The 24,559-nt window shown below is 44.1% G+C and overlaps 1 protein-coding gene and 1 long non-coding RNA gene across 4 annotated transcripts in view; one reads left to right on the top strand and one right to left on the bottom strand.

The window, feature by feature from the left end:
• Positions 1 to 7,373, bottom strand: part of MOCS2 (molybdenum cofactor synthesis 2) — an 84,122-nt gene extending 76,749 nt beyond the window's left edge. For 2 of the 3 annotated variants that reach the window (XM_029577537.1, XM_029577548.1), the window contains exons 1-2: positions 7,097 to 7,358; positions 6,215 to 6,369 (exon numbers count right to left, since the gene is read on the bottom strand). In XM_029577537.1, the coding sequence (XP_029433397.1) occupies positions 6,215 to 6,226 (12 nt within the window). In that variant the 5' untranslated portion in view covers positions 6,227 to 6,369; positions 7,097 to 7,358. Of the gene's footprint in view, positions 1 to 6,121; positions 6,370 to 7,096 lie in introns of all 3 variants that reach the window. The other variant, XM_029577557.1, reaches the window with a different exon arrangement.
• Positions 6,487 to 19,359, top strand: LOC115076286. Its single transcript, XR_003852721.1, has 3 exons — positions 6,487 to 6,625; positions 13,596 to 13,691; positions 19,146 to 19,359. It is a non-coding gene; the product is annotated as an uncharacterized LOC115076286 (long non-coding RNA).
• The last annotated feature ends 5,200 nt before the right edge of the window (positions 19,360 to 24,559 follow it).

The following is a 24,559-nucleotide window of genomic DNA, read 5'->3' as shown; positions in this document are numbered from 1 at the left end:
ACTGGGATGGAGTAGGAAGCAACCTCCAGCACTACAAAAGACAGCATTGGGCCTTCCCCCTCCATTTTTTTTTTGCACAGAATACATGTTTTGTGTGTTTTCTGAACACAAAAAAAGTGTTTCACTGCAAAACCATTTTTGTGCACATAAATTTTATGCACTATATGCAAGTTTCTGCGACTAAAACCTGACTACAGAACACAGCACCAGAACTCCAGTTTCTGCCCATAGATTAAAATTAGCCCTGGAAACTTTATTCTACATCAGACTAGGAGCTAAGTTTCCAGTGCTAAGAAAAAAAGCACTCAGCCTACACACTTCCCTGCATTGGGCGGGGTAATGGCTAATGCCTTCATTAGTTCAGGATTTACAAGCAAGGGCGTAACCTAAGTGCACTGTTGGCACTATCTTTCAACCTACTATTATTTATAATTTTTAAAGAGCTATTAGATAAACCAGTATACAGCACTGGATGGACATACGCACACGAGACAGTCCCCGCTTCAAAGAGCTTACAATCTAGTCAAGACATGAATCTATAAGTGTATTACTCGGAAGTAATAAGGATTTAAAAAGAGTTTTCTGCAAGGAGAAATGTTCTGTCACTTAGTAACAGAACCCACATGGGGGCAATACTGGACCTGGTGCTTACCAACAGGGACAGTATCTCCGATGTTGTAGTGGATCCAGTGATTACCGGATGGTATGGTTTAGTATTAGAACGCAGGAGATGAAGATTCATTCTGAGGCAAGAGTCCTGGACGTCAGGAAAACTAACTTTGTTAAAACGGGGGGGGGGGGGGGGGGAGGAGTGCATCAAGGTGTCATTAACCGGAAGGGAAAATTTAGGGAAGCAGAGAAGCAGTGGGTAAAACTAAAAGGAGATATCATAAGAGCAGCTAACCTTTTTATTTAGGAAAGCAAATAAAAGGAAAGAGGAAACAGATGCTGCTATGGATTTCTAAAGTAGTAACTGTAAAGTTAAGACAGAAAAAGTTAGCATTCATAAACTGCAAAAGAACACAGAAAGAGGAAGACAGGCAACAATATCTGTAAAAATTAAGAGAAGCAGGGAAAGTAGTCATGAATGCAAAAATTCAAATAGAAGAAAAAGTAGCAAACATGGTAAAATGGGGAGACAAGACTTTTTTTAGATATGCTAGTGATAGCCGGAAGTGCAAAAGTGGCATTGTGAGACTCAGAGGCAAAGGGGAGGAATATGTAGAGGCTGATGAGAAAAAAGAAATTAAAAGTAAAATTGCTTAACAAATATTTCTGTTCAGTGTTCACTATGGAAGGGCCTGGAGCAGGACCACATAAAATGAACAACAATAAGATGGTTTATTTATTTTAAAACATTTATATCCCATGCCCTACGCAGTTTGGGGCAGGTAACAATCATACACACACAATATTCCTATATAGTATAACATACAACCACAAAAAAAATTAGAAGTGAGGTAAACCTCAATCGACTTTCAGCAGAGTGTGTTTGAGAGGAGCTAACTAAGCTTAAAGTAGAGAAGGCAATGGGGTTGGATGGAATACATCCAAGGGTACTAAGGGCAGCTCTGCTGGCTGACCTTGTCAATGATTTTTTAGAGTCAGGAGTAATTTGGGAAGTGAAGATGGGCAGATGTGGTTCTTATTCATAAAAGTGGAAGTACGGAGGAGGCTGGGAACTACAGACTGAGATGAGGGGGAATCTAATAAAAAATACAAAGCGAAGAGGGGGATCTAGTAAAAAAGTACAAAGCGATGCATTTAAGCTGCAAAAAAACCCCCAAGGGATGTGTACAGTATTGGAGGTGAAATTCTTATAAGCAAAAAGGAAGAACAGGATCTGGGGGTGAATGCATCTCATGATCTTAAAGTGGCCAAACAGGTGGATAAAGCGATAGAAAAAAGCCAGAAAGATGCTTGACTGAATAGGGAGAGGAATGACCAGCAGAAGTGATATTGCCCATGTATAGGTCCTTGGCAAGACTTCATTTGGAATAGTGTGTAAAATTCTGAAGACCATACCTTCAAAAGGATATAGACAGGATGGAGTCGATCCAGAGGGTAGTTACTAAAACGCTTGGAGGTATTTGTTCTAAAGCAAATAGGGACAGACTTAAAGATTTAAACATGTGCACCCTAGAGGAAAGGAGAGGGGAGATATGATAGAGACACTTAAATATCTAAAAAATGTACATACACAGGAAGTGAGCCTATTTCAACTTAGTGGAACATTGCTTTGAGAAAGGCAGCAGGAAAAGACTGTTCCATAAGAACATAAGAAATTGCCATACTGGGTCAGACCAAGGGTCCATCAAGCCCAGGATCCTGTTTCCAACAGTGGCCAATCCAAGTTACAAGTACCTGGCAAGAACCCAAACATTAGATAGATCCCAAGCTACTATTGCTTATTAATTACTGTTTATGGATTTATCCTCTAGGAACTTATCCAAACCTTTTCTAAACCCAGTTACACTAACGACTGTAACCACATCCTCTGGCATTGAATTTCAGAGCTTAACTATGCGCTGAGTGAAAAAGAATTTTCTTTGATTTGTTTCAAATGAGCTACTTGTTAACTTCATGGAGTGCCCCCATGGTCCTTTTATTATCTGAGAAAGCAAATAACCGATTTACTCTCTCCCCACTGCCACAGGAACAATGAGAATAAGTTGATTGCTACAGTGCAGAGGGGGTTGGGGAATTGCTTTCCAGAATAGCTGATAATGCAGACAGAATAGAGAGCTGGTGGGCCATAATCACAATCTAGAACAGTCTTTCCTCCCCACCTCTGGCCTGCAGCATAAGTCAACTAGCAGTGCTTCTTACCTCTACACCTCCTCTGCTAACCACAATTTTTCTCTGAAATCAGAATGCACGTGGCCAGTGGGTTTCACGAGACTACAGGGTACCATGTGTTTCTGACTTTACAGAGAAGTGGCAGCTGACAGAGGAAGTGGTAACTGTAGGTAAAAAGCACTTCTCCTCCTACTAATCTTTCTGCTGACCAGAAGTGACCCGGTAGGGGGTGCAGCAGTGAAGATATGATGTGGGGAAATGCAAGGTTAACGTTTGCCTAGCGTACCTAATGCCATTGCTCTGGCTCGGAATCTTCCAAAACACTTTACACAGTGGCATACTAAGGGGGGTGCGATCGAGCAAAGTTGGCGGCCACAAGCGGACCCCATCCCACTCACGGCAGAAGAAGAGCGAGGCTGCTGGGCCACGAGCAGTGGATGCACTAGGTGGCCATCTAGAGCAGTATGGGTCTGGGGGCCACAACTGCACAGTCTTTTCTTCCCGCCTGCGAGGCCCGGAAGAGGAAGTGGTGGGTCCGCACGGACGGGAAGAAGGAAAGTCCATGCAGTCGCAGCCCAAAGCAGGAAGATCAGCGCATGTCTCGGGCATTGAAGGAAGAGGTAGCATTGGTGTTTGAATACACTTGGAGCAGCAACAATGCTGCTAATGCTCCCCCTTTCCACTGCAGGTGCAGGAAGCAGAGCTGCACCAGCCCCCGCTGCCTCAAGAAAAATGAAGAGTCTCCGGTCTATTGTGGGGGCTAAAGGGCTTCTGATGGGGAGCGGCGTAGGAAGTGAGAATGTGTTTGAGTCTATGTGTGTGCATCTGACTGGGATAGTCTGTATGTTAGAGCATGTGTGTGTGTGTGATAGAGAATGTCTGTCTGCCTTTGTGTGTAAGAGCATATCTGTGTGTGTGTGTGAGTGTCTCTATGAGAGCATTTCTGTGTGTGTTACTGAGAGCATGCCAGGGTCTGTGTGAGAGTATGTTTGTGTGTCTGTGAGCATCTGTGTGTGTATGTATGAGAGAGAGAGAGAGAGAGAGAGGAGAAAGACTGAGCAACAACCCATCTCCTCTCCCCTGCTAATCCAGCCAATCTAAGAGCATCTGGAAATTAAAAGATCCCAAATACAGACAGCAGGGGATTTTTTTTTTAATCTTTTTTAAGTTTTAAGTATTAGGTGGTATTTGTGTCTGCTGTTTTGAAATATTTTATTGGTCTTTGGAAAATTTATATAAGTTTTAAATTATATAAATTCTATTTGCCAACTTTATGCAATTTTATAAATTCTTTTTGTCAACTTTATACAATATTCTTTGTATTAGTATGGTTTTACATCTATTGATGTTTTATATTTCTTGTTTTTATTGTTTGATCTTTATGAGAAATTGTAATGCTTCTGTTTTACCATTGTTGTACTGCATGTACAGTCTGGCTTAAGCAGTTTACAATTCAGTTTTTTACTGCAGTTTTTTTTATTAGTACTTTATAGTCACTTTATTCTGCATTTGGTGATGGACTGTTTATATTTTGCATGTAACGAAACTGACTTAGGGCTAGATTTTAAAAGCCCTGCGCGCGTAAATCCTGCTGGATTTACGCGCGCCGGCGCACCTATTTTGCATAGGCCGCCGGCACGCGCAAAGCCTCGGGACGCGCGTAAGTCCCGGGACTTCGTAAAAGGGGCAGGAGGGGGCATGTCCAGGGCGTGTCCGGGGTCAGGGGGCAGTCTGGGGCGGGTCCGGGGGCGTGGTGACGGTTCAGGGGCGGGCTGGGAGGGCGGTCCTGAGTCCCCCGGCACAGGCCGCTGCCGGGGGATGCCGAGGCGGCGTGCCCAAGTTACACCTGCTTCAAGCAGGCGTAACTTGCCCGACAAAGGTAGAGGGGGGGGGGATTTAGGTAGGGCTGGGGGGTGGGGTAGATAGGGGAAGGTGGGGGGATGCGGAAGGAAAGTTCCCTCCGAGGCCGCTCCGATTTTGGAACGGCCTCAGAGGGAACAGAGGCAGGCTGTGCGGCTCGGCGCACACAGTCTGCCGATTTTGCGCAGTCTTGTGGGCGCCGACCCCGGATTTTATAAGATACGTCGGCTATGCGCATATCTTATACAATCCGGTGGCGCGAACAAAAGTACGCGTGCGCGTATGTTTTTAAGATCCACCTCTTATTCTGCTAGTGTGTAGGTCCTGTGTAGGGAACTATAGAAACTTGGCTTTTTCTGTTTTCCTAATAGTAGGTGTGTTGGTGTTTTAAGGCTTGGTGTAATAATTGCAATGTTGCCTTTTCATAAGTAGGGTTGTTAGTGTTTGAGTGCTGGCAGTTATTCCAGTTTTGGTATGGGAAATTTACTATATTGAAATTGAAAGCCACAAGTAAATCGAATTACAGAGGACCAAGCCCATACCCATCTCACACTACAATAAACCCAATACCAATTCCAAGGGTCGATTTACTTTTTTGCAAGGTTTTACAACACTCCATGTAAAAATAATAATCATGTTGTAAGTAATATTTTAACCTCAGAAGACTACTTTAAATGTTCATGTAAAATCTATTATAAATGCATAATATGTAATTATGTGTGGGGAGGGTGTGACTGGGGTGGGGTGGTAAGCTGTAAGTTTTGCCTAGGGCACCTAATAACCTTGCGCTGGCCCTGGGTGGAAGACAGTAAAGAGAGCGGCCAGATAGCCGCAGGCAGCTGAAGAGGGCCAGAATGACTGCACATGAGCCAATGTGTTTGAGAGAGGAAGTGATGTACAAGTGTATGTGTGTATGTAAGTAGGAGATTGGGAGCACCTGCCTATATGGGCATGAGAGTGCATGTTTGTGTGTGAGAGAGGGATCCTCTGTGAGGGGGTGTATATGTGTGAGAGAGAGACAAAACAGAGAGCGCCTGTGTGAGGGAGAGGGGTACTGGAAATCATTTGGGGGGGGGGGGGCAGAGAAGTGAACCCTGGGGAGGAGGATGCCAAAGGAAGTATCCACCCCGGGTGCCAAATACTTTAGGTACGCCACTCATTTTACATAAACAATCTAAGTCCACATTACAGTGCTTCAGTGGGGGCAATCTATTGGACAGATTTACTTACAGGGGCTAAACATTACTGCAAACAAACCAATGGAATGCATTTTGATTTTAAATCAGGTGAAATGAGCTCAATATATTTTGAAAAAATAAACAAAATAGGATTCCTACTTTGGATTTTACACCTCACTTCGCACGCGCTTATAACTACCATCCTTACAAGAAAACAAGGGAGATGTATGTTCCGGGCCCATGAATTTTGCACTCACTGTAACGTTCTAAAATCCAAACTTCACCTTCATATAGCACCTGGAACATGAAACGATTGCAGTGGATCGTACTGCAAGGGTCTACAGCAGCATGCTTTCCCTTCCCGAGCAGTTACGTACCTCACAGCTCATGAATGCTGCGGAGACTTTCCAGTCACATTGGTTGATTCAAGCTAGTGAAAGAAGCTTCTCCGTCACTCTACGAGCCGGACAGCTGATCACCAGACTCCAAGCAGGAAACGCTCCGCCCCAGCCTGGCACAAGACATGCAATTCCTGCAAACAAGATGTAAAGCGCGTCTTGATTTGTTACTTTCAGCAGTTCTTTCATTGGACGTTGTGAAGTCCCGTCTGATTGGGCAGGATGAGCTGTCAGCTGTTGTTTGGTTTCTTTTTGGCTTGTGGAGTGCGATGGCAGGTTTTATGTAACAGCTCAGGTCTCAAAATAGGGTATACAGTGTGTATGTATAATAGTTGCAATTTGAGATACTTTCCACACATGTACATGCTTTTCTAGTTGCATAATCTGAAGGTATTTTCTTTTTCATTTGTGTAAAGGTCTTTTTCATGTGCACGTGTATATTTCAAATGAAAACTAAAATTGTTGGCGTACAGTTTAATTTTCTTTAAAAGTTTGAAACGCTGGCTTCTTCTAAAATGAACTTTAGCCGTAAGTAATAACACTTAGTTTTAACCGGAAGCTGATTCTCTGCGCTTTGTACAGTTTTTGTTTTTTTTGTGCAGTGGATTAAACAGAAAAATACAAACTAATCACTGTACAGTTAACTAAGGAAACTGTTCGCCCTAGAAAGTACTGTTTTGGTCAACCTGCCTTTCGATAGAATATTTTATTTTACAGGATGTTAAAAAATACACTGCAGGTGCAATCCCTTAAAACCAAAGACATTGAAGGTCTGGTTGAACTGGGATAATTATAACATGGCAGAGCCACTCGCTGACTAGGACTAGCGTCACCCATTTTATCTTTAGGTAAGTAGATTACCTCCCTCTCACTTGGTGGCTTCCAACCTCCCACGCCGGGAGATGAGGGAAGCCTGAATCAGTTCCAGAGGCTGCTGATAAAGCCCAGTGTGGCCACGAGGAAGGATGACGTCAGCAGGGTCCATGGCGACAACTGCCCGTCCACTTCCGCCGCTCTCGAAAGTTTTTTTTTCCTGTGCTTTCCCCGGCCCTCCCTAGTACAGACAGTCTGCTAACAGGAGCTGCGTTTATTTTCTAGTTTCGTATTCGGGGAGGCGGAATTTGCTCCCCCCATTAACGGTTGCTGTGGTAGCGTTTGGGGCCGGTGGGCGCACTTTGGAGCCTCTGAAACCGGATGCGTTCCAGGTGAAGGAAGCGAGGCTGAAGTGATTGCTGTCTGAATGGTTCAGGAGGGAGGCCGAGGCATCCGTCTGCTAGTTGAGTTTTAACAAGTTCTTATTTGTGGATGCGATACAAGTTTATTTTTTTTTACGATAAAATGGATAATTGAGGAAAGAGATATTTATATAATAATTATATTTATGTAATTAGGAACGGCAGAATAGTCGGGGAAAGCACCTCACTTGATTCATTGGTAGTTTTGATTTTGTTTAGAGGAAATTACAATTAGAAAGAGATCTAGGCGTCATAGTGGATAACACATTGAAATCGTCGGTTCAGTGTGCTGCGGCAGTCAAAAAAGCAAACAATGCTGGGAATTATTAGAAAGGGAATGGTGAATAAAATGGAAAATATCATAATGCCTCTGTATCGCTCCATGGTGAGACCGCACCTTGAATACCGTGTACAATTCTGGTTGCCGCATCTCAAAAAAGATATAATTGCTGTTATGCTCAGGCTTGTGAACCCTTGGGCCGACGGGAGGATGGTATAACTTTGGAGAAGATCCTTAGGTTCTCCCGTCGGGAGGCAAGGCAGGAACAGAAGATGCGACCAGCTGACCCTCAGCACTGTAGACAGAGACGACTGTGGAGGCGGACGAAGAGTCGTGACGTCAAGGAACGGAAGTGTGTCTTCCTCTGCCCTGGATCATTGGAAGCAGGTGAGTATCATTAAAGGGATCAGGTCCCTTTAAATCAAGCAATGGGGCGCGGCCTCGCACCTAAAGATGGTGGCAGCCATCTTGGATTTCCTCCACGGAGGAAAGCCAGCAGAACGCCGCGAGGGAGGAGCAGGGACGGCTCCCTACCCAGCGGCCAGACTGTGGACCAGCCCCGGAGTGACGGGCACCGGCCCAGGGGGATAGATCAGGAGTTGCCGTGGCGGGTCGCCGCGGTGGAGGTAGGGGGCCGCGCCCGTGGCCATCCACGGGCGCGGGACACAACAATTGCGATGGAGAAGGTTCAGAGAAGGGCGATCAAAATAAGGGGAATGGAACAGCTCCCCTATGAGAAAAGACTAAAGAGGTTAGGACTTTTCAGCTTGGAGAAGAGACGGCTGAAGGGGGGATATGATAGAGGTGTATAAAATCATGAGAGGTCTAGAATGGGTAGATGTGAATCGGTTATTTATGCTTTTGGATAATAGAAAGACTAGAGGGCACTCCATGAAGTTAGCATGGGCACATTTAAAACTAATCGGAGAATGTTCTTTTTCACTCAACGCACAAACTCTGGAATTAGTTGCCAGAGCATGTGGTTAGTGCATTTAGTATAGCTGTGTTTAAAAAAGGATTGGATAAGTTCTTGGAGGAGAAGTCCATTACCTGTTATTAATTAAGTTGACTTAGAAATTAGCCACTGCTATTACTAGCAATGGTAACATGGAATAGACTTAGTTTTTGGGTACTTGCCAGGTTCTTATGGCCTGGATTGGCCACCGTTGGAAACAGGATGCTGGGCTTGATGGACCCTTGGTCTGACCCAGTATGGCATGTTCTTATGTTCATTGGGACCAGGTTCAGTACAGTTCAGGGAAAGGCTTTTTTGCCCCGGGACTGAGCGCTGGCCCTTGTGTCCCTGGCAGGGTTGATCTCTCGCAGCTACAGGATCTCTGTGCACAAGATCCTGCATCTCTTGGGGCACATGGCAGTGACAGTTCATGTGAAGCCTTTTGCTGGACTGCACAATGTGCAGAGCGTAGTGGACATTGCGCTCTCAGTGGTGTCAGGTCACCCAGGACATTCGGACTTGCATCATAGTCACCATACCACTTCGGCAGTCCCTCTTGTGGTGGGAGTCCCTGTCCAACCTAGAGGTGGGAATGCCTTTCCAAGTTTCTCCGCCTCAAGTTATTCTCACTACGGTTGCATCCCACATGTGTTGGGGAGCCCATGTTTCAGGCCTCAGCACCCAGGGTCAATGGTCCTAACAGGAGAGGCATCTTCAGATCAGCTTTCTAGAGCTCCGGGCGATCCGGTTCACTCTATAGGCATTTTGGGATCACCTGGTAGTTTTGGTGCAAACTGACAACCAAGTGTCAATGTGGTACCTAAACAAGCATGGGGAAACGGGATCGTTCCTCCTCTGCCAAGAGGTGATTCATATCTGGTTCTGGGCCCTCTCGCAGGGCAACCTCCATCGAGCCATGTATCTGCCAGGGACTGAAAATGTGACAGCGGATGCTTTGACTCAGGCCTTTGCCCCATGAATGGTCCCTGAAACAAGAAGTTGCAGATCAGATCTTCTGCCTTTGGGGGACCCCAGAAATAGATCTCTTTGCTTCCCCATGCAACAGGAAAGTGGATTGTTTCTGCTCCCTAGTCAGAGCATTTGGGTGGCCAGTTTTGGATGCCTTTGCCCATCATTGGGGCACCTGGCCCCTTATATGCATACCCTCTACTTCCACTAGTGTTGAAGATTCTCCTGAAGCTTCAACAGGACCGAGGGTCCATGATTCTGATCGCGCCATACTGGTCATGACAGATCTCGTTCCCGCATCTGCAGGATCTATCCTCATGAGCTCTGATTCATCCTGGGACCACTCCAGACCTGATCACACAAGATCAGGGCAGGCTGTGCCATCCCAACCTCCAGGCCTTGTCCCTCAAGGCATGGATGTTGACCGGATAACCCTGCAGACCCTGGGCCTCTCGGAGAGTGTGTCTCAGGTCCTTGTGGAGTCCAGGAATCCTTCAACTAGGAAGTCTTACAATCTCAAGTGGAAGAGGTTCTTGGTCTGGTGCGAGGGACATGGGTTGGATCCGTTCTGCTCCACTCCAAGATTTCTGGACTACTTGTGGCAGCTGTCCAAGGATGGCTTGAAGACCACCTCTGTGAGAGTTCACCTCAGTGCCATTGGAGCATATGACCAGGGGGTAGATGGCTCATCCACCTCAACCCAACCTCTCGTGACGCGTTTCATACGGGGTTTACTCCAGCTCAGTCCTCCAATCCAACCCCCAGCGGTGTCCTGGGACCTCAGTGTGGTCTTGGCCCATCTCTTGAGGGTCCCTTTTGCACTCCTGAGATCTTGTGTCCTGAAGTACCTATCCTGGAAGGTCATCTTCCTAGTTGCGGTCATCTCAGCATGCAGGTTCAGGGAACTTCAGGCTTTAGTGTCATTCCCACCTTATACAAATTTTTTTCATGATAGGGCAGTTTTGTGCACGCATCCTAAGTTCCTGCTGAAGGTGGTGACGGAGTTCCATCTCAATCAGTCTATTATCCTACCCACCTTCTTTCTGAGGCTGCATTCTCACCAGGGTGAACGGGTCCTGCGCACTCTAGATTGCAAGAGGACCCTTCCATTTTACCTGGAACGGATGGCGGCTCATAGGCAGTCCATGAACTCTGTCTCCTTTGATAAGAACAGATTGGGAGTCACAGTGTCCAAGCAGACCTTGTCAAACTGGCTGGCAGATTGTATTTCATTCTGCTACACACAGGCAGGGCTGCAGCTTGAGGGCCATGTTAAAGCTCACTCTGTACAAGCCATGTCAGCTTCGGTGGTTCACTTGCGTGCGGTACCCATGGATGAGATCTGCAATGCGGCGACTTGGAGTTCCCTCCACACCTTCGCCTCATTACTGGCTGGACAAGGATGGTCGATGTGACAGCAGTTTTGGTCAGTCGGTCCTCCATAATCTTTTCCAGCTATGAAAACCTGCCTTGGGCCCTTTCTTCGGGTTCAGGCTGTCTTCCTCTGTTGCCGACAGCACTGGGATTTCTGTGCCCTTTGGCACCTGGTTGGATGCCCGTCGGTCTTGTTAGTTGTTCAGGAGCAGCCTGTAGCTATGTATTCACCCATGTATGAGGACTATCATCCTGCTTGTCCTAGGAGAAAGCAGAGTTGCTTACCTGTAACAGGTATTCTCCTTGGACAGCAGGATGATAGTCCTCACGAAACCCACCTGCCACTCCATGGAATTGGTTTCTCTTTAGGTTTGTTATTTTATTTTTCATGTACTCTATATTATAAGACTGAAGAGGGACCCCACGTGGACATATGGTTTAGTGACATGCTCAGTGTGTAGGTCAAAGTTTTCCATGCCAGACTTCATATGATGATGTCACCCATGCGTGAAGACTAACATCCTGCTGTCCTAGGAGAACACCTGTTATAGGAAAGCAATTCTGCTTTCCCCTACATTGAGAGAGGATGCCTCCCAAGAAAAATAAAAAAACAGCTGCTCATAGGAGATCCTGTACTAAAGAGTTTGTGGATCAGAGGGTCCAATGCAGGAAGGAAGGGGCAGCCAAAAACGTTTCTCCTGGATCTCAAATTCAAGTCCTTTCCCTTCCAACAAAACGTAACACCAGAGTACCTCCTTGCAGCAAGGCAACACCTGCTCCATCCTCGCTGAAGATATGGAAGGGCAGTTCTTCCCTAATCTGAGCAGCCCCAGACACAGGGATCCTCATGCCCCGAGCCCAGGTGGTACCCAGGATCTCAGAAGGCTGCTACCAAGAACACTTGTCAAAACTTGTCAAAAATTTGCCCCCTAACTTACTTAAGTGTACATCCCCGTTCTCTCTCACCACACCTATCGCCTTATTGGCAACTACTCATATCTATTGTATTTCAATTGGACATAAGACTTCTATCCTATTTCTTTCTCTCAGGCCCAGCTTCTCTCTTTTCCAATTGTGTTTTATAAAACTCATTCTATTTATTTACAGACATAAGTTCAGCGAGAATTTGCTATGTACCACTATTTGATTTTTCCCTTCCATTGTTTCCAGTGTTACCCCCCCCCCCCCCCGTTTAAATAAGTTTATTGTAAAGCACTGTTGCATATTTTCGTTAACAAGTTTATTGTAAAGTTTATTGATTATTGTAAATGTTTATTGTAAAGCACTGTTGCATATGTTCTAGTTCCCACAGCTGCAATGTTTTTGTTATCTGTGAACCGATGTGAGGTTACTAAACAAATGTCGGTATATAAAAACTATAAATAAATAAATAAAATAAATAATAAATAAAACCCAAAAAAACCCAGAAAGAAAATCCCAGCCAGTGAGTGAACTGGAAGGAAGAAACTCCCAACCCTGGACAGGCTACTCAAGCAGGGTTTGCCTGACTTCTCTGACTGGGCCTGAAAAATCAATACATACAAAAGCTCCTCACTACCTCCTAACTGTTGGCAAACCATAAGGGACTGCCCACAGACTCTAGGGGATGTCCATTTCAGCACCCTCAAAAGAAGGGGCTGAATTTGAATGGTAACTTCCACGGTACTCTAACCTACATTGATCTTAGCTAGCCAAGGTTTCACCCAGGACTTAATGGTAACCGAACCAGGTGTTTGTTACGCGTGCCTGGCAGCACGTGAACTGGGGAATGCTGTTAGGGTCCCCAACCCCCACCAGCAGAAGTGAAAGTCCTTGTGCCGGTAGCAGGATCCCTAATCCATGCTAAGAGAAGAGAAAGGCTTGCATGGTGGCATGAGAAATTTGCAGTGCCAGCAGAAGAGAAGTCCTCTGAGGTGAGATGTTTATGTGTGTATGAGGGGAGGGAAGAGTGAGTGAGAATAGGTAAGAGGAAAGGTGGGTAAGGGGTGAAGAAGAGAAGATGCAATAGAGGGAGAGATTGTGGAGTGTAAGTGAGGGGGAGGGGAAGGGAGCACAAGGAGAGAAGGTGAAAGGGTGTGAGAAGGAAGAATGTGAGTGATAGGAGAGGTGAAAGAAGGGGTTTTGAGGGGAGAGGAGTGAAAGGGAGAAGGGTGTGAGATGGGAAAGAGGAAGAGAATGTGTGGTAGGGAATTGTGAGTGAGGTGTTAAGAGAAAAGGAGGGGAGGGAATGAAATGAAAGTTTAAGGAAGAGGAGTGGGGGTGAAAAAGGGGAGGAAAGAAGAGAGCAAAAGTGTAGGAGTGAATGAGAGAGTGTGCCACAAACACATCACCCTGCCATTGCCCTCTCCTCTCCCCCACTATTCCAGGGGGGACAGATAGAGAAGCTGAAGAAGGGGGCAGGAAGGTGGGGGGTTGGCAACTTCCTAAGAATATTTTTACTGACATACTATCTGCCATATCTCTGCATGACCCTGTTGCCTTCCTCTCCCACAAATGTTGAAGATGCCAAATTTCCATGTCTTAATAGGAGCCTTCCACTTATTTTAGGGCCATGCACCACTGCAGCTTCAAAAAGGTATCACCATGGCACTCTGGTCAAACTACTTTCCCTTGCTTTCCAGTCTTCAAAGGTAAAATTCAAAGGTAAAATTGCTCCTAGTTGTACGTCTCCCTGTTTATTGTAACTGCATCTATATTATTTATAGTTCATATTATTTCGTTCTCTGTTCCGGTTATCACCCATTGTTTATTGTAAACCGGCTTGATGTGATATTTTCACGAATGCCGGTATAGAAAAAATTAAAATAAATAAATAAATAAAATCCCTCCTGTCTGAGCTCCTAGGAGGGAACCCTGCCTCCATCCTATGGTCCTGCCTATGGGTACCAAAATCTTAAGTCTGGACCTTCCTGCTTCTACCCCTTCCACTCATCAAAACTGCAAAGGGACCCCTCTCCACCTAGCCCTCCTTGTGATTTGAATTGTTGCAGGAGGCCTGTTATTTAAAAAGTTTGAGGACTCCTGCTGTGGACAGTCATTCCACAGTGTCAAAAAAAAAAAACATCAAAACGCTTGGGGGCTGATGCAATAAAATGCACAGTAAAATGGGCACTCAGTATGAACACCCATTTTCCTAATGCATGCACAGCCACCTCGCCTGGGTGCCTGATGCTATTAAACTGAGCTGCTGTATTAAAAAGGATGCACTGTGAAAAAATTGTGTGTCCCTAGTGCGCAAATACATCAGGTGCACAGGAAACGTGTCTGTGTGCCCATGATTGTAATGGGCACTCAGTACAAGCATTTGTTTTATCCTGCATTGAAGATTGCAGCAGTAGATCAGTAGATTGTAGTGAACCTTTCGGGGCTGGAGCTTTCTGGAGATAGTGACCTGAGCACTGCTTTCTTCCTGTATTCTTTTCACTTTTTCTCCTATCTTTACTGTGATACTATTGACTTCCTTTCCATGCATCAACAGGCATAATGTGAAGGTGATGTTCGGCCCGTTCTCCAGGTCATTTTCCTCAATGCTTATCTTGAATGCAGAGGGGTTCAAGGAAACCTGAGATACTGTCACTTGTATAATGACTTAACGCCAGCTCTGGGGCTGGCATTACATTTTGCGTGTTAACAAGTGTGCGTTGGGTGCTGGGGGATTTTCGTCATTGGTGATAATAGCTAATAGCCTCATCTAGATGGAATTTACATGTGTTGAGCTAAGTAGTTATTTGGGCATGCGTTTTGGACGCACCAATCCCCTTATTGCATCAGGTGCTAGTCTAGCGCATTCAAAGCATGCATCCAACCATGCATTAATCTGTGTGCTAGGCTGGGTGCACTTTATTGCATCGGCCCCTTGGTTAGTAGAGCAGGATGTGGCCTATACTGCTTGAGATGCTGGTGTGCAGTGCCTAATAATTTTAGGGGCATGGTAAGGGGTTCAATTTCTGCTGTACATGGACATGCAAAGAACAGGCAAGCTGTTGATTCTTATGCTCCTTCTTCATCTGCCATGCGATAGTCCTATTTAAGCATCTTCAGGTTTCTAAAGAAGACCTCATGTTCCCAGTAATGTTTGTGCATGCCATTGGAAATAGAACTCGCATTTAGAAATAGAGCATTTCTTTGTTAAGCATATGTGGGAAATTTTGATTTCCAGTCACCCTGAGATTGTCGTGGATAACTGGTAAGAAGGGAGCACACACACACTTTCTCCTCTGTTTCATATACACACACTAACACATTCTGTCATAATTGAATTGCTATTTTGTTTTGCTATTCTAGATCCTCCAGTTCTCTTCCCCCCCTTTTGGAAGTATTGTTGAGTTTTATCGTGTATTAATCTAATATTTTAGTTACATTATTATTGTTCATAATCTTATTTTGCTATAATTTAATTTTATTGTAAAGCCTGTTGCTAATTTAATGTTCTCTGTAAACCGAGGTGATGTTTACTAACGAACCGCGGTATATAAAAATCTTTAAATAAATAAATAAATAACACGTTCATTCTTTTACACACATACACACTGTTGCTCATTCACACACAGTCACCCACATACTCATTCTGCCCTTCCTGAACACTCAAAGCACCATCAACCTCCTCCTTCGGCCTGCGCATCTGACAGGACTCTTCTGATCATGCAGGCTGACATTGCTCCTGCTTCTCTACTGGCAGGGGACAGGAGTAGGACAGGTCAATTCTGCTGCTGTCCTCTGGCCCTGCAGGCTCACTGATGCTGCTTATATTGCATCTGCTCCTTGTGGCTGCTCCATGGACCCACCAATGCTGCTCCTGTTCTTCCATGTGCCTACGGTTATTGTGCCTTCTGCCCGCCAGCACAGGTCCACACAACAGGACACCCTTTTCTGGGCTACATAGGCAGGAAGAACAAGAAGATGGAATGCTGAGTGTGAGTGAGGGATGTGGGAATCCTATCACTGCCATGCCATCGCACCCAAATCTGTAGTGATCCAGGCAGCTGCCTAGCCCATCTAGTGCTTCCATCAGACCTGAGTTCCAGAATAGGAGAAGGCAGGTGTCTTGTCTTATTTATAGTTTTTTCATCCAGTTGGAGAATTCCAAGAAGTGTTCAAAGCAAAAGGACTATGAAGAATTTTTTCTTAAGATCTACAGGAGAAAAAGATTTGGCTGAAAGTCTGAGTGCACAGATATTTGTGTAAGTTGTAAACCGCTGCGAAGGGTAACGCCAATGCGGCGGTATAGAAAACTAATAAACTATATTTGATATTATTGGAGAGTGGAAAGAGGATTCCTAATTCCTGAGGGGTCTCCTGAGTGAAGAGAGACCTTTTTAGGAGTCAAAGGAAATCAAAATTTGTTAGTCAACGTCTATAAGAACGTTGTACATTCTGGGGCAGATCCCGGGGCTTTCCTGGGGGGGGGCGTGTCACAGCCAGCGCGTTGTCGGGAGAATGTCGCGGCCAGGGCGTTCCGGGGGCGGGGCCGCGGCCTCCGGACCAGCCCCCGGACCGGACCATGGCCAGCCGGCCCGGCGTGCACAAGTTACGCCTGCCTTGGGTAGGACTTAGGAAATAGCCTCTGCTATTACTGGCATCAGGAGCATGGGATCTTCTTGGTGTTTGGATATTTGCCAGATTCTTGTGTCCTGGTTTGGCCTCTATTGGAAACAGGATGCTACCCTTGGTCTGACCCAGCATGGCAATTTCTTATGTTCTTATGAGAAGCTTTGAAATGTTGTGTCAAGGACTAGGCCTTTTTCATAAGAAGATATAGATTTCTGATATCTTTTCTTCAGTGGGGTCTTGAGGGAGATTTGAACCTCAATTCCATGATGGTACAAGCAGCAGCAATAGTGTGTTTTCAGGGAAAGATTGAAGGGGCTTCTCTGACCTCCCATCCAGATGTTTCCAAATTTTTCAGGGGAGTAAAACACATTAGAAAACCCTTTCTTCTGGTAGTTCCTTCTTGGAATCTTAATATGGTTCTCAATCACCATTTGAACCCTTGCAATCAGCCTCTTTTAAGGATTTGACTCTCACAATGGTGTTCCAGTTGAAATTTGTTTAGCAAGAAAAGTTTCAAAGATTCAAGTTCTTTATTGCAGGGATCCCTTTCTAGTCTTTTCTAGGGAAAAAGTATCTATCCAGCTGGCACCTTTCTTTTTTTTTTTTTTTTAATCTTTATTCAATTTTCAAAGTTTTAACAAAGTATATGTTGGTGTCATATACATCAGAAACACTTTTTATAAAGAAAAAGATAATAGAAACATAAACAGGTAAAAAGAACCCTGTAGACCTCAAGCAATAGGGGATTTTTCATGACAATTTAGGAGAACTTATAGGAAATAATAATAAATGGAAAAAGCACAACTAAAATACTACTTATTACAATTATGATGATCTTATAAATTAGACCTTGTTAACTTGTAACAAAATTCTTTGGGATTCTAAGAAACCTTTCAATTGTTCAAACTGAAAAAATACATAACTATTCTTATCTTTTTTAATCACACACTTACATGGGAATCTTAAATGGAATGTCATCCCTAAGGATAATGCTTCCTGACAAAGTGCAAGAAAGCTTTTCCTTCTCTGTTGTGTGGTTTTTGTCATATCCAGAAAAATTATTATTTTTTGGCCCATAAAGAGGATGTCTATTTTCTTAAAGTATGCTTGCATAACATCACTTAACTCCTTTTCAGTAAAAAAGTGGCACCTTTCTTTTTACCAAAAGTTGTATCTCATTTTTATAGAAATTAGATAATCTCACTTCTAACCTTTTGGCAGAAGGAATGTTGAGGAACAGAGGCCTCTCTTCATTCTCTGGATGTTTAACAGGCTTTGTTAAGATATCTCAAGATTAGAAATCCCTTCTGCAAATCAAACAGGTTATTTGTGTTGTTCAGTGAGCCTAGTAAAGATGAGGCAGCTTCCAAAGTAACTGTTGTGAGATGGATCAAGAAGGCTATTTTCTCAGCTTTAGCAGTTCAGGAATGAGTGTGCCAGGTGGACTTCATGCCCATTCTACTTGCGCACAAGCTGCTTCTTGGTCAGAAAGCAGAGGTGTCTCTAGGAGACATTTGCAGAGTAGCAGTGTGGACTTCTTTACATTTTTTTCCAGGCATTATAGACTGATTTGCAGGCTAAGCGGAAGTCCACTTTTGTCAAGAGATTGCTAAGAGCCACATTGACTTCCACCCAAATTGAGAGAGCTTGAATAATTCCCATTGGTCTGGTGAGAATACTGAGGAAGGTGACATTTTTCCTCCCATTAATTTCCTCCCCTTGTCCTACCAGACCAGTCCAGCCCCCAGCCAGGAAAAATATGGCTTGGGTTCAGGATGGCAACCTTTTTTCAACTGGAGTAACTGCTGTGATACCACTTCGTAGGTGTTAAAAGATGTATTTAAAAGATGAAAGAAAGACAAAATTAATGTAGAGTTCCATGTTCTTGTTTAACAACATTTGGAAGCCCCCATTGAGTTTATGATATTGAAAGTTTGGTTATGAACTACTGGCCAAATACTCTGCTGCTCTAGCCTTTAAGAAAGAATAGAGGCAACTTAGGAAGTTTTTCTCTGTCTCAATCTGATGGTGGATTGGGGAGAACCCACTAGATTGGACTGGATTGGTCTGTTTGGACTAACGATAAGGAAGTTTACGGTAACTGAAAATTTCACCTTTTGCAAACCCATTTGCAGAAATTATGCAAAATTGTTAATGAGGTGAAAAATCATGCAACTCAGCTCATTAGCAATTTCACAGTAACAAATCTACATGTGGAAAGTGGTAAAATTCAACAATTTCCCTTAAAAATACTTTGCTCCTCAGGTAGGTAAAGATACAAGTTTTTTGTGATAAAGTCTGTGTTAAGTTGCACATTTTATCATGAAGAAAATGCCATGCATCTTATTTCAATAATATTTAAATGAGTTGGCACAAGAAAAACTTGTAGTGTCAGCTCATTTCAGTGAAAAAATGTTGTCATTTCAAACATTGGTCTCCAGGTATGCTAAACAATATAATGCCACATAACCTCTGAATTGTGTATTTGTGAGCAAGATACATAAGAATTATTTTTAATTATTCTCATTTTTTTCTTATTCTTTGCAGACTTACTGTGTATTGTCCAAAAGATTCAGTAGCCAATATTTATTTCGATTCAACTGTAGTAAATCCTTGTTCCTGGTGGGACATGACCATTTCCTGAGGAAATTAATGGTGAAGGCAATGACACATCAATATCCTTTCACAAAAAAAAAAAAAGTTTGATGAACAAGATGTGGATATGAGAAGGAGGCTTTCTATTTTGTAGGCTAATAAAATATAACCATAACATTCAAGTGAGCAGAAACTCATTAATTTTGACTGTGAATTTACAAAAGGAACTTATTCTCAACTCTTTTTGGCTTGACAGTTTCCTGCTGCTGTTTAAGCTTCCACTTCAGTAGGAACTGGCTTCCATTAGACCACAGCACGTACCATGAGCTTTCATTAACAACTATTCCAGGAAGGGTTTTTTTTTTTTTTTAATCTTAGTCCTAACTCACTTAGCTCAGCCAGTCCACAGCAGTCCTTGACCAGGGACCATGCACCAGATTGCCCTCCAGAATCCTTCAGTCATGTACCTTGGTTCTGTGGTATGATAACTGAGATGTCCTCCCCCAGGGCTTTGTGAATGTTGCTCTGCAGCATCCCCAACACCTGCTAGCAGAAGTCTTGCTCAGGAGTTAAACACAAGTCCTTTTACTGCTCAACACTGACATGACCCCTCTTCAACTTTTTTGAATAAAAAAAATAATAGCACAAATAAAATAAATACAAACTTTTAAAAAAAAAAGTCTATAAAATGCAGTTTAAATTTGTTCTCTATTTTATGAATATATTACATCTAAATTGCTTAGACTTATTTGCGTTAAGAGATCAATAAATTTTAATGAAATGAAATGAACACATGAAAGGAAGGGCTACACACAGGGTATTCTACTATGTATTTCACTCTAATCTCTTGGTGTCTGTTTTTTGATAACTAAAATTGTCATAACTAAAGCGTAGTTCCCCCCACATTAATTTTTATTCCCACATTAATTCCTATAATATGATGTGATGAGTAAATAGCATGAAACAATAAATGAAAAAACAAATGTATGTAAAGAAGCACTGTATTATTGGATTGCAAGGTTTTCAGTGCACTGAACTATCTTGAGACTATTGCATTGTGTTTTCTTTCTATGTACTGATACTGATTAGATGAAAACTAGTACTTTTTTGTCATAGACATTAGTGGCACATTTTTCATACAAGTCAATTAGATCTACAAACAAGAGTTAACAAGCCATGATGCAAAACTGCTAATAGTATCTCAGCTATGACAAAGTTCATTAGGTGTAGCCTGCAGTCAAGCATGTGCATTGTCAGGGGAATATTTCTAATAGGGTTAGTATTTAAGAAGCTCTTAGCAGAATTGGAGAAGTTAGAAGGCTTCTGTGCTGTACTTTTATAGAAAACTCTGTTCTTATGTATTGTGCAGCATTTCAGAAGTATATACAATACAGCAAAGAGTAATGCCCTGGATTAATTAAAAAGATTGTTAAATCATTGTTAAAATTTGTTAAACTATTCTCATAACTCATGGGAGAAGTCATGTTTGAAATAGTTTCACAAATTAAGCCACAAGGAGTGTGTTATGAAAGTGGACCCCTGTTTCGAGGTAGATAACTACCGTCGAAGGGTGAGGCCGCTTGGACTGGAGGTGCTTGATTGAAGACTTCACCTTGGAAGCACGCAACCCCCCCAGGAGGAGCCTGTAGGGGTCCGGCCGCTGGGACTTAGGCGACTCCTCTGAAGACTGTAGAAAGGTCTGGATGCAGGCGCCTCCTGCAGGTCGTGGGTTCCAGACGGCTGGCGCCTCCAGCAGGTCGTAGCAGTCTGAGGACGGAGTCGTAGAAGAGTCCAAAGCCGGTCCGAGGTTCGATACACAGGCGGGGTCCGAGTCCAGTCCAGGGTCTAAGCAGGAGAAGGGTCCAAAGCCATACCAGGATCAAGCCAGGAGAAGGGTCCAACGCCGTACCAAGATCAAGCCAGGAGAAGACACGTCTACCAGTCCAGAAGTCAGCAGCCAAGAATAAATCCGCAGAGCGGGACGAAGAACGAAGAACCAGGAACACAGGAACACACTCAGGCAGGAACCTCAATACCAAGGCAAGGACTGAATGCTCAGCCCTTGCCTTAAGTACAGGAAGCCAGGGGAGGAGTTTCAGAGGGAGCCATGACACTTCCTGTCATGGCTCCTTTAAGAATACCCATCAGCCGCACGCACGGCTCCTAGGAGCAGAGGAGGAGGAGCTGGATCGCCGCGGAGCCATGCTGCTGATTCCAGCAATGGTGGTGACCGCCAGAATGAAGAGGAAAGGGCTGCCTGCCCCCGCAGGAACCCTTGACAATACCCAGCGTCCCGGGTAAGCTATTCCTTCTGCACCCGCCAGCCTGGCCTCAGTCGTGGTCCGCCGCGGCCGGCGGCCATGACACCCGGTCGCAGCTTGCCGCGGCCGGCGGTGCTAACACAGTGAGCTCAGATTGATACATACTATCTATGTAGAATGTCATTTGTGATGTTATTGCCAATAATATGGATCTATCAGATCTAGTGCCACAATTGGCTGTTATTTTTGCATTTATTACAGTAAGTACTGCAGAAATACCTTATGAGCCTCAGTTTGTGTTTATTTTTTCATCTGTGCTTACACCAACAATTATATTTATAAATTGCCCATCAACATAAATTTGTACTTGTAATAGTTTAATTACATTTGCAACTATGTAAACCAACAGAGAATAATAGGAGAAGCTGGAGAAGGGAGCAGTGGGGCTGGCAGGAATCCCCAGGACTAGATGGAGATAAGAGCAGTTGAGCTGATGGGGGCTCAAATACTACCTCTTTCCTTTTTACCTCCCAGTGTAGCTGCAGAGACAGAAGACTCTGTACTGGTTAAACCACTCTCCCTCTCAATATAGTCATGGGACGCCTAAGACAGCAAACACTTGGATGACTTTGTCTCCCATTGCAGCCACAGCTGGACTAAAACAGCAATGCTTTCATGACAAGACCACATCTTTGGCCCCTATAGGGGCCTGGAGGACAGAATACTGCCTCGAGTGTTGGGTGAGTAGAAGAGGCAAAGGGCTAAAGAAGGGGAGAGAGTAGGAGGGACAAGAAAAGAAGGGGGGAGGAGAAGTGAACACTTGTGGCTGGGATGAACATAGAACAACCTATGGGGTGAACCCTGTAGGCCCTCAACAACAGCTAGCAGAGGCTGGCTGGCAAGAGACTGGTATAGGGCTTCACCTATACCACAAGACAGGCCTTCACCTATACCAGCCCCTTTCCCTGCAGGTTGAGTCTTGTGTTTCGGGAGCCAGCAGGATTTAGACAATGGTCACTTGTGGGCTGAGATAAACAAAGATCCAGGTCCAGGCAAGGGTCAGAGGCAGGCAGCAATTAGAATAGTCAAGAGTTCAGGAAAGGGGTCAGAATCAAGCGGCAATCAGAATAATCAGAGTTCAGGCAAGAGTCAAATCTATTGGTCAGTCCAAAAGGAAGCAGAGGAGGGAGGCGGGGAGGACTGACACAGAAAGAGTGTTGGGCAGGTGAGGAGACTGTGTCAAGATTTGGCAGGCTGGTTAAATAAGGTAAGGCTGGAGAGACGAGGCAAGGCTGGAGAGACGAAGCAAAGCTGGATGAGGCAAGGCAGGCTGGAAAAATGAGGCAAAACTGGTCAAGGCAAGATAGGCTGGAGAGATGAAGCAAAGCTGGATGAGGCAAGGGATGCTGGCAACCCTCACTATTCAAGGTAGGAGGACCTGTTGCTAAGGCAGAGTAAGAATGTCAGGCAGGCCCTATATATATATATATAGGGCTAAGGCGGATGCCATCAATGGGTACTGAGGCCTATTCCTGCTGCAGGCCCTTTAAATGGGGTGATGGGAGTGTGTGTGCCTATGAAAGGAGTCTGGAATTGTAGCTGCATGGAGGAAGTCCAGCGGCATCCACCATGAAAGTAGGGCCTGGCTGCTGATGGAATCTTGGGTAAGTATGATGGCTTGTGGGAGGGTCCTGCAAGCAGAGGGTGAAGCAAGGGAAGAGCTCAGTAATCCACAATCCAGTGGGAACACTGAAAGGAGAGGATCACCATGCTGGTGGCTGAAAAGAATCATTAAAAATTGCTTGAAATTTTTAAAACTTATAAGAACATAAGATATGCCATACTGGGTCAGACCAAGGGTCCATCAAGCCCAATATCCTGTTTCCATCAGCAGCCAATCCAAGTCATAAGTACCTGGCAAGTACTCAAACATTAGATCACAAGCTACTATAATTACCGTCATAGCAGTTTATGGATTTATCCTTTAGGAACTTATCCAAACCTTTTTTAAACCCAGTTACACTAACAGCTGTAACCACATCCTCTGGCAATGAATTCAGAGCTTAACTATATGCAGAGTGAAAAAAAAATGTTTTTCAATTTGTTTTAAATGAGCTACTTGCTAACATCATGGAGTACCCCCTGGTCCTTTTATTATCTGAGAAATAATAGCTTTCATTAACTTGTTCAAGTCCTTTCATGATTTTGTAAACTTCTATCATATCCCCCCCTCAGTCATCTCTTCTCCAAACTAAACAGCCCTAACTTCTTTAGCCTTTCCTCATAGGGCAACCCCTTATCTTTTTGGTCGCCCTTCTTTGCACTTTCTCCAGTGCAGCTATATCCTTTTTGAGATGCGGTGACCAGAACTGCACACAGTATTCAATGTGCGGTCTCACCATGGAGCGATACAGAGGCATTATGACATTCTTCATTTTATTTTCCATTGCCTTCTTAATAATTGCTAACATTCTGTTTGCTTTTTTGATTGCCATAGCAAACTGTGCTGACGATTTCAATGTATTATTCACTATGGCACCTAGATCTCTTTCCTGGGTGGTAACGCTTAAGATAGAAGCTAATATTGTATAACTACAGCAAGGGTTATTTTTCCCTATATGCATCACTTTGCACTTGTCCATGTTAAATTTCATTGCAAGATCCTCCTGCAGTTCATCACGATATTTAACTACTCTGCATAATTTTGTGTCATCCGCAAATTTGATCACTTCACTCGCTGTACCCCTTTCCAGATCATTTATAAATATATTAAAAAGCACCGGTCCAAGTACAGATCCCTGAGGTACTGCACTGTTTACCTCTATCCACTGTGAAAACTCACCATTTAATCCTACTCTCTGTTTCCTGTCTTTTAACCAATTTACAATCCACAAAAGGATATCACCTCCTATCCCATGACTTTTTAGTTTTCTTAGAAGCCTCTCATGCAGGACTTTGTCGAACGCCTTCTGAAAATCCAAATACACCACATCTACAGGTTCACCTTTGTCCATGTGACTTCCAAAAAAATGTAGTAGATTTGTGAGGCAAGACTTCCCTTGGGTAAATCCGTGCTGGCTGTGTCCCATCAAACCATGTCTAAAT

This window comes from Rhinatrema bivittatum, chromosome 1 (assembly GCF_901001135.1).
Source record: "Rhinatrema bivittatum chromosome 1, aRhiBiv1.1, whole genome shotgun sequence".
NCBI classification, from domain to species: Eukaryota; Metazoa; Chordata; class Amphibia; order Gymnophiona; family Rhinatrematidae; genus Rhinatrema; species Rhinatrema bivittatum.
The sequence above is the reverse complement of the archived record's forward strand: the minus strand, read 5'-3'. Positions and strand labels throughout refer to the sequence as shown.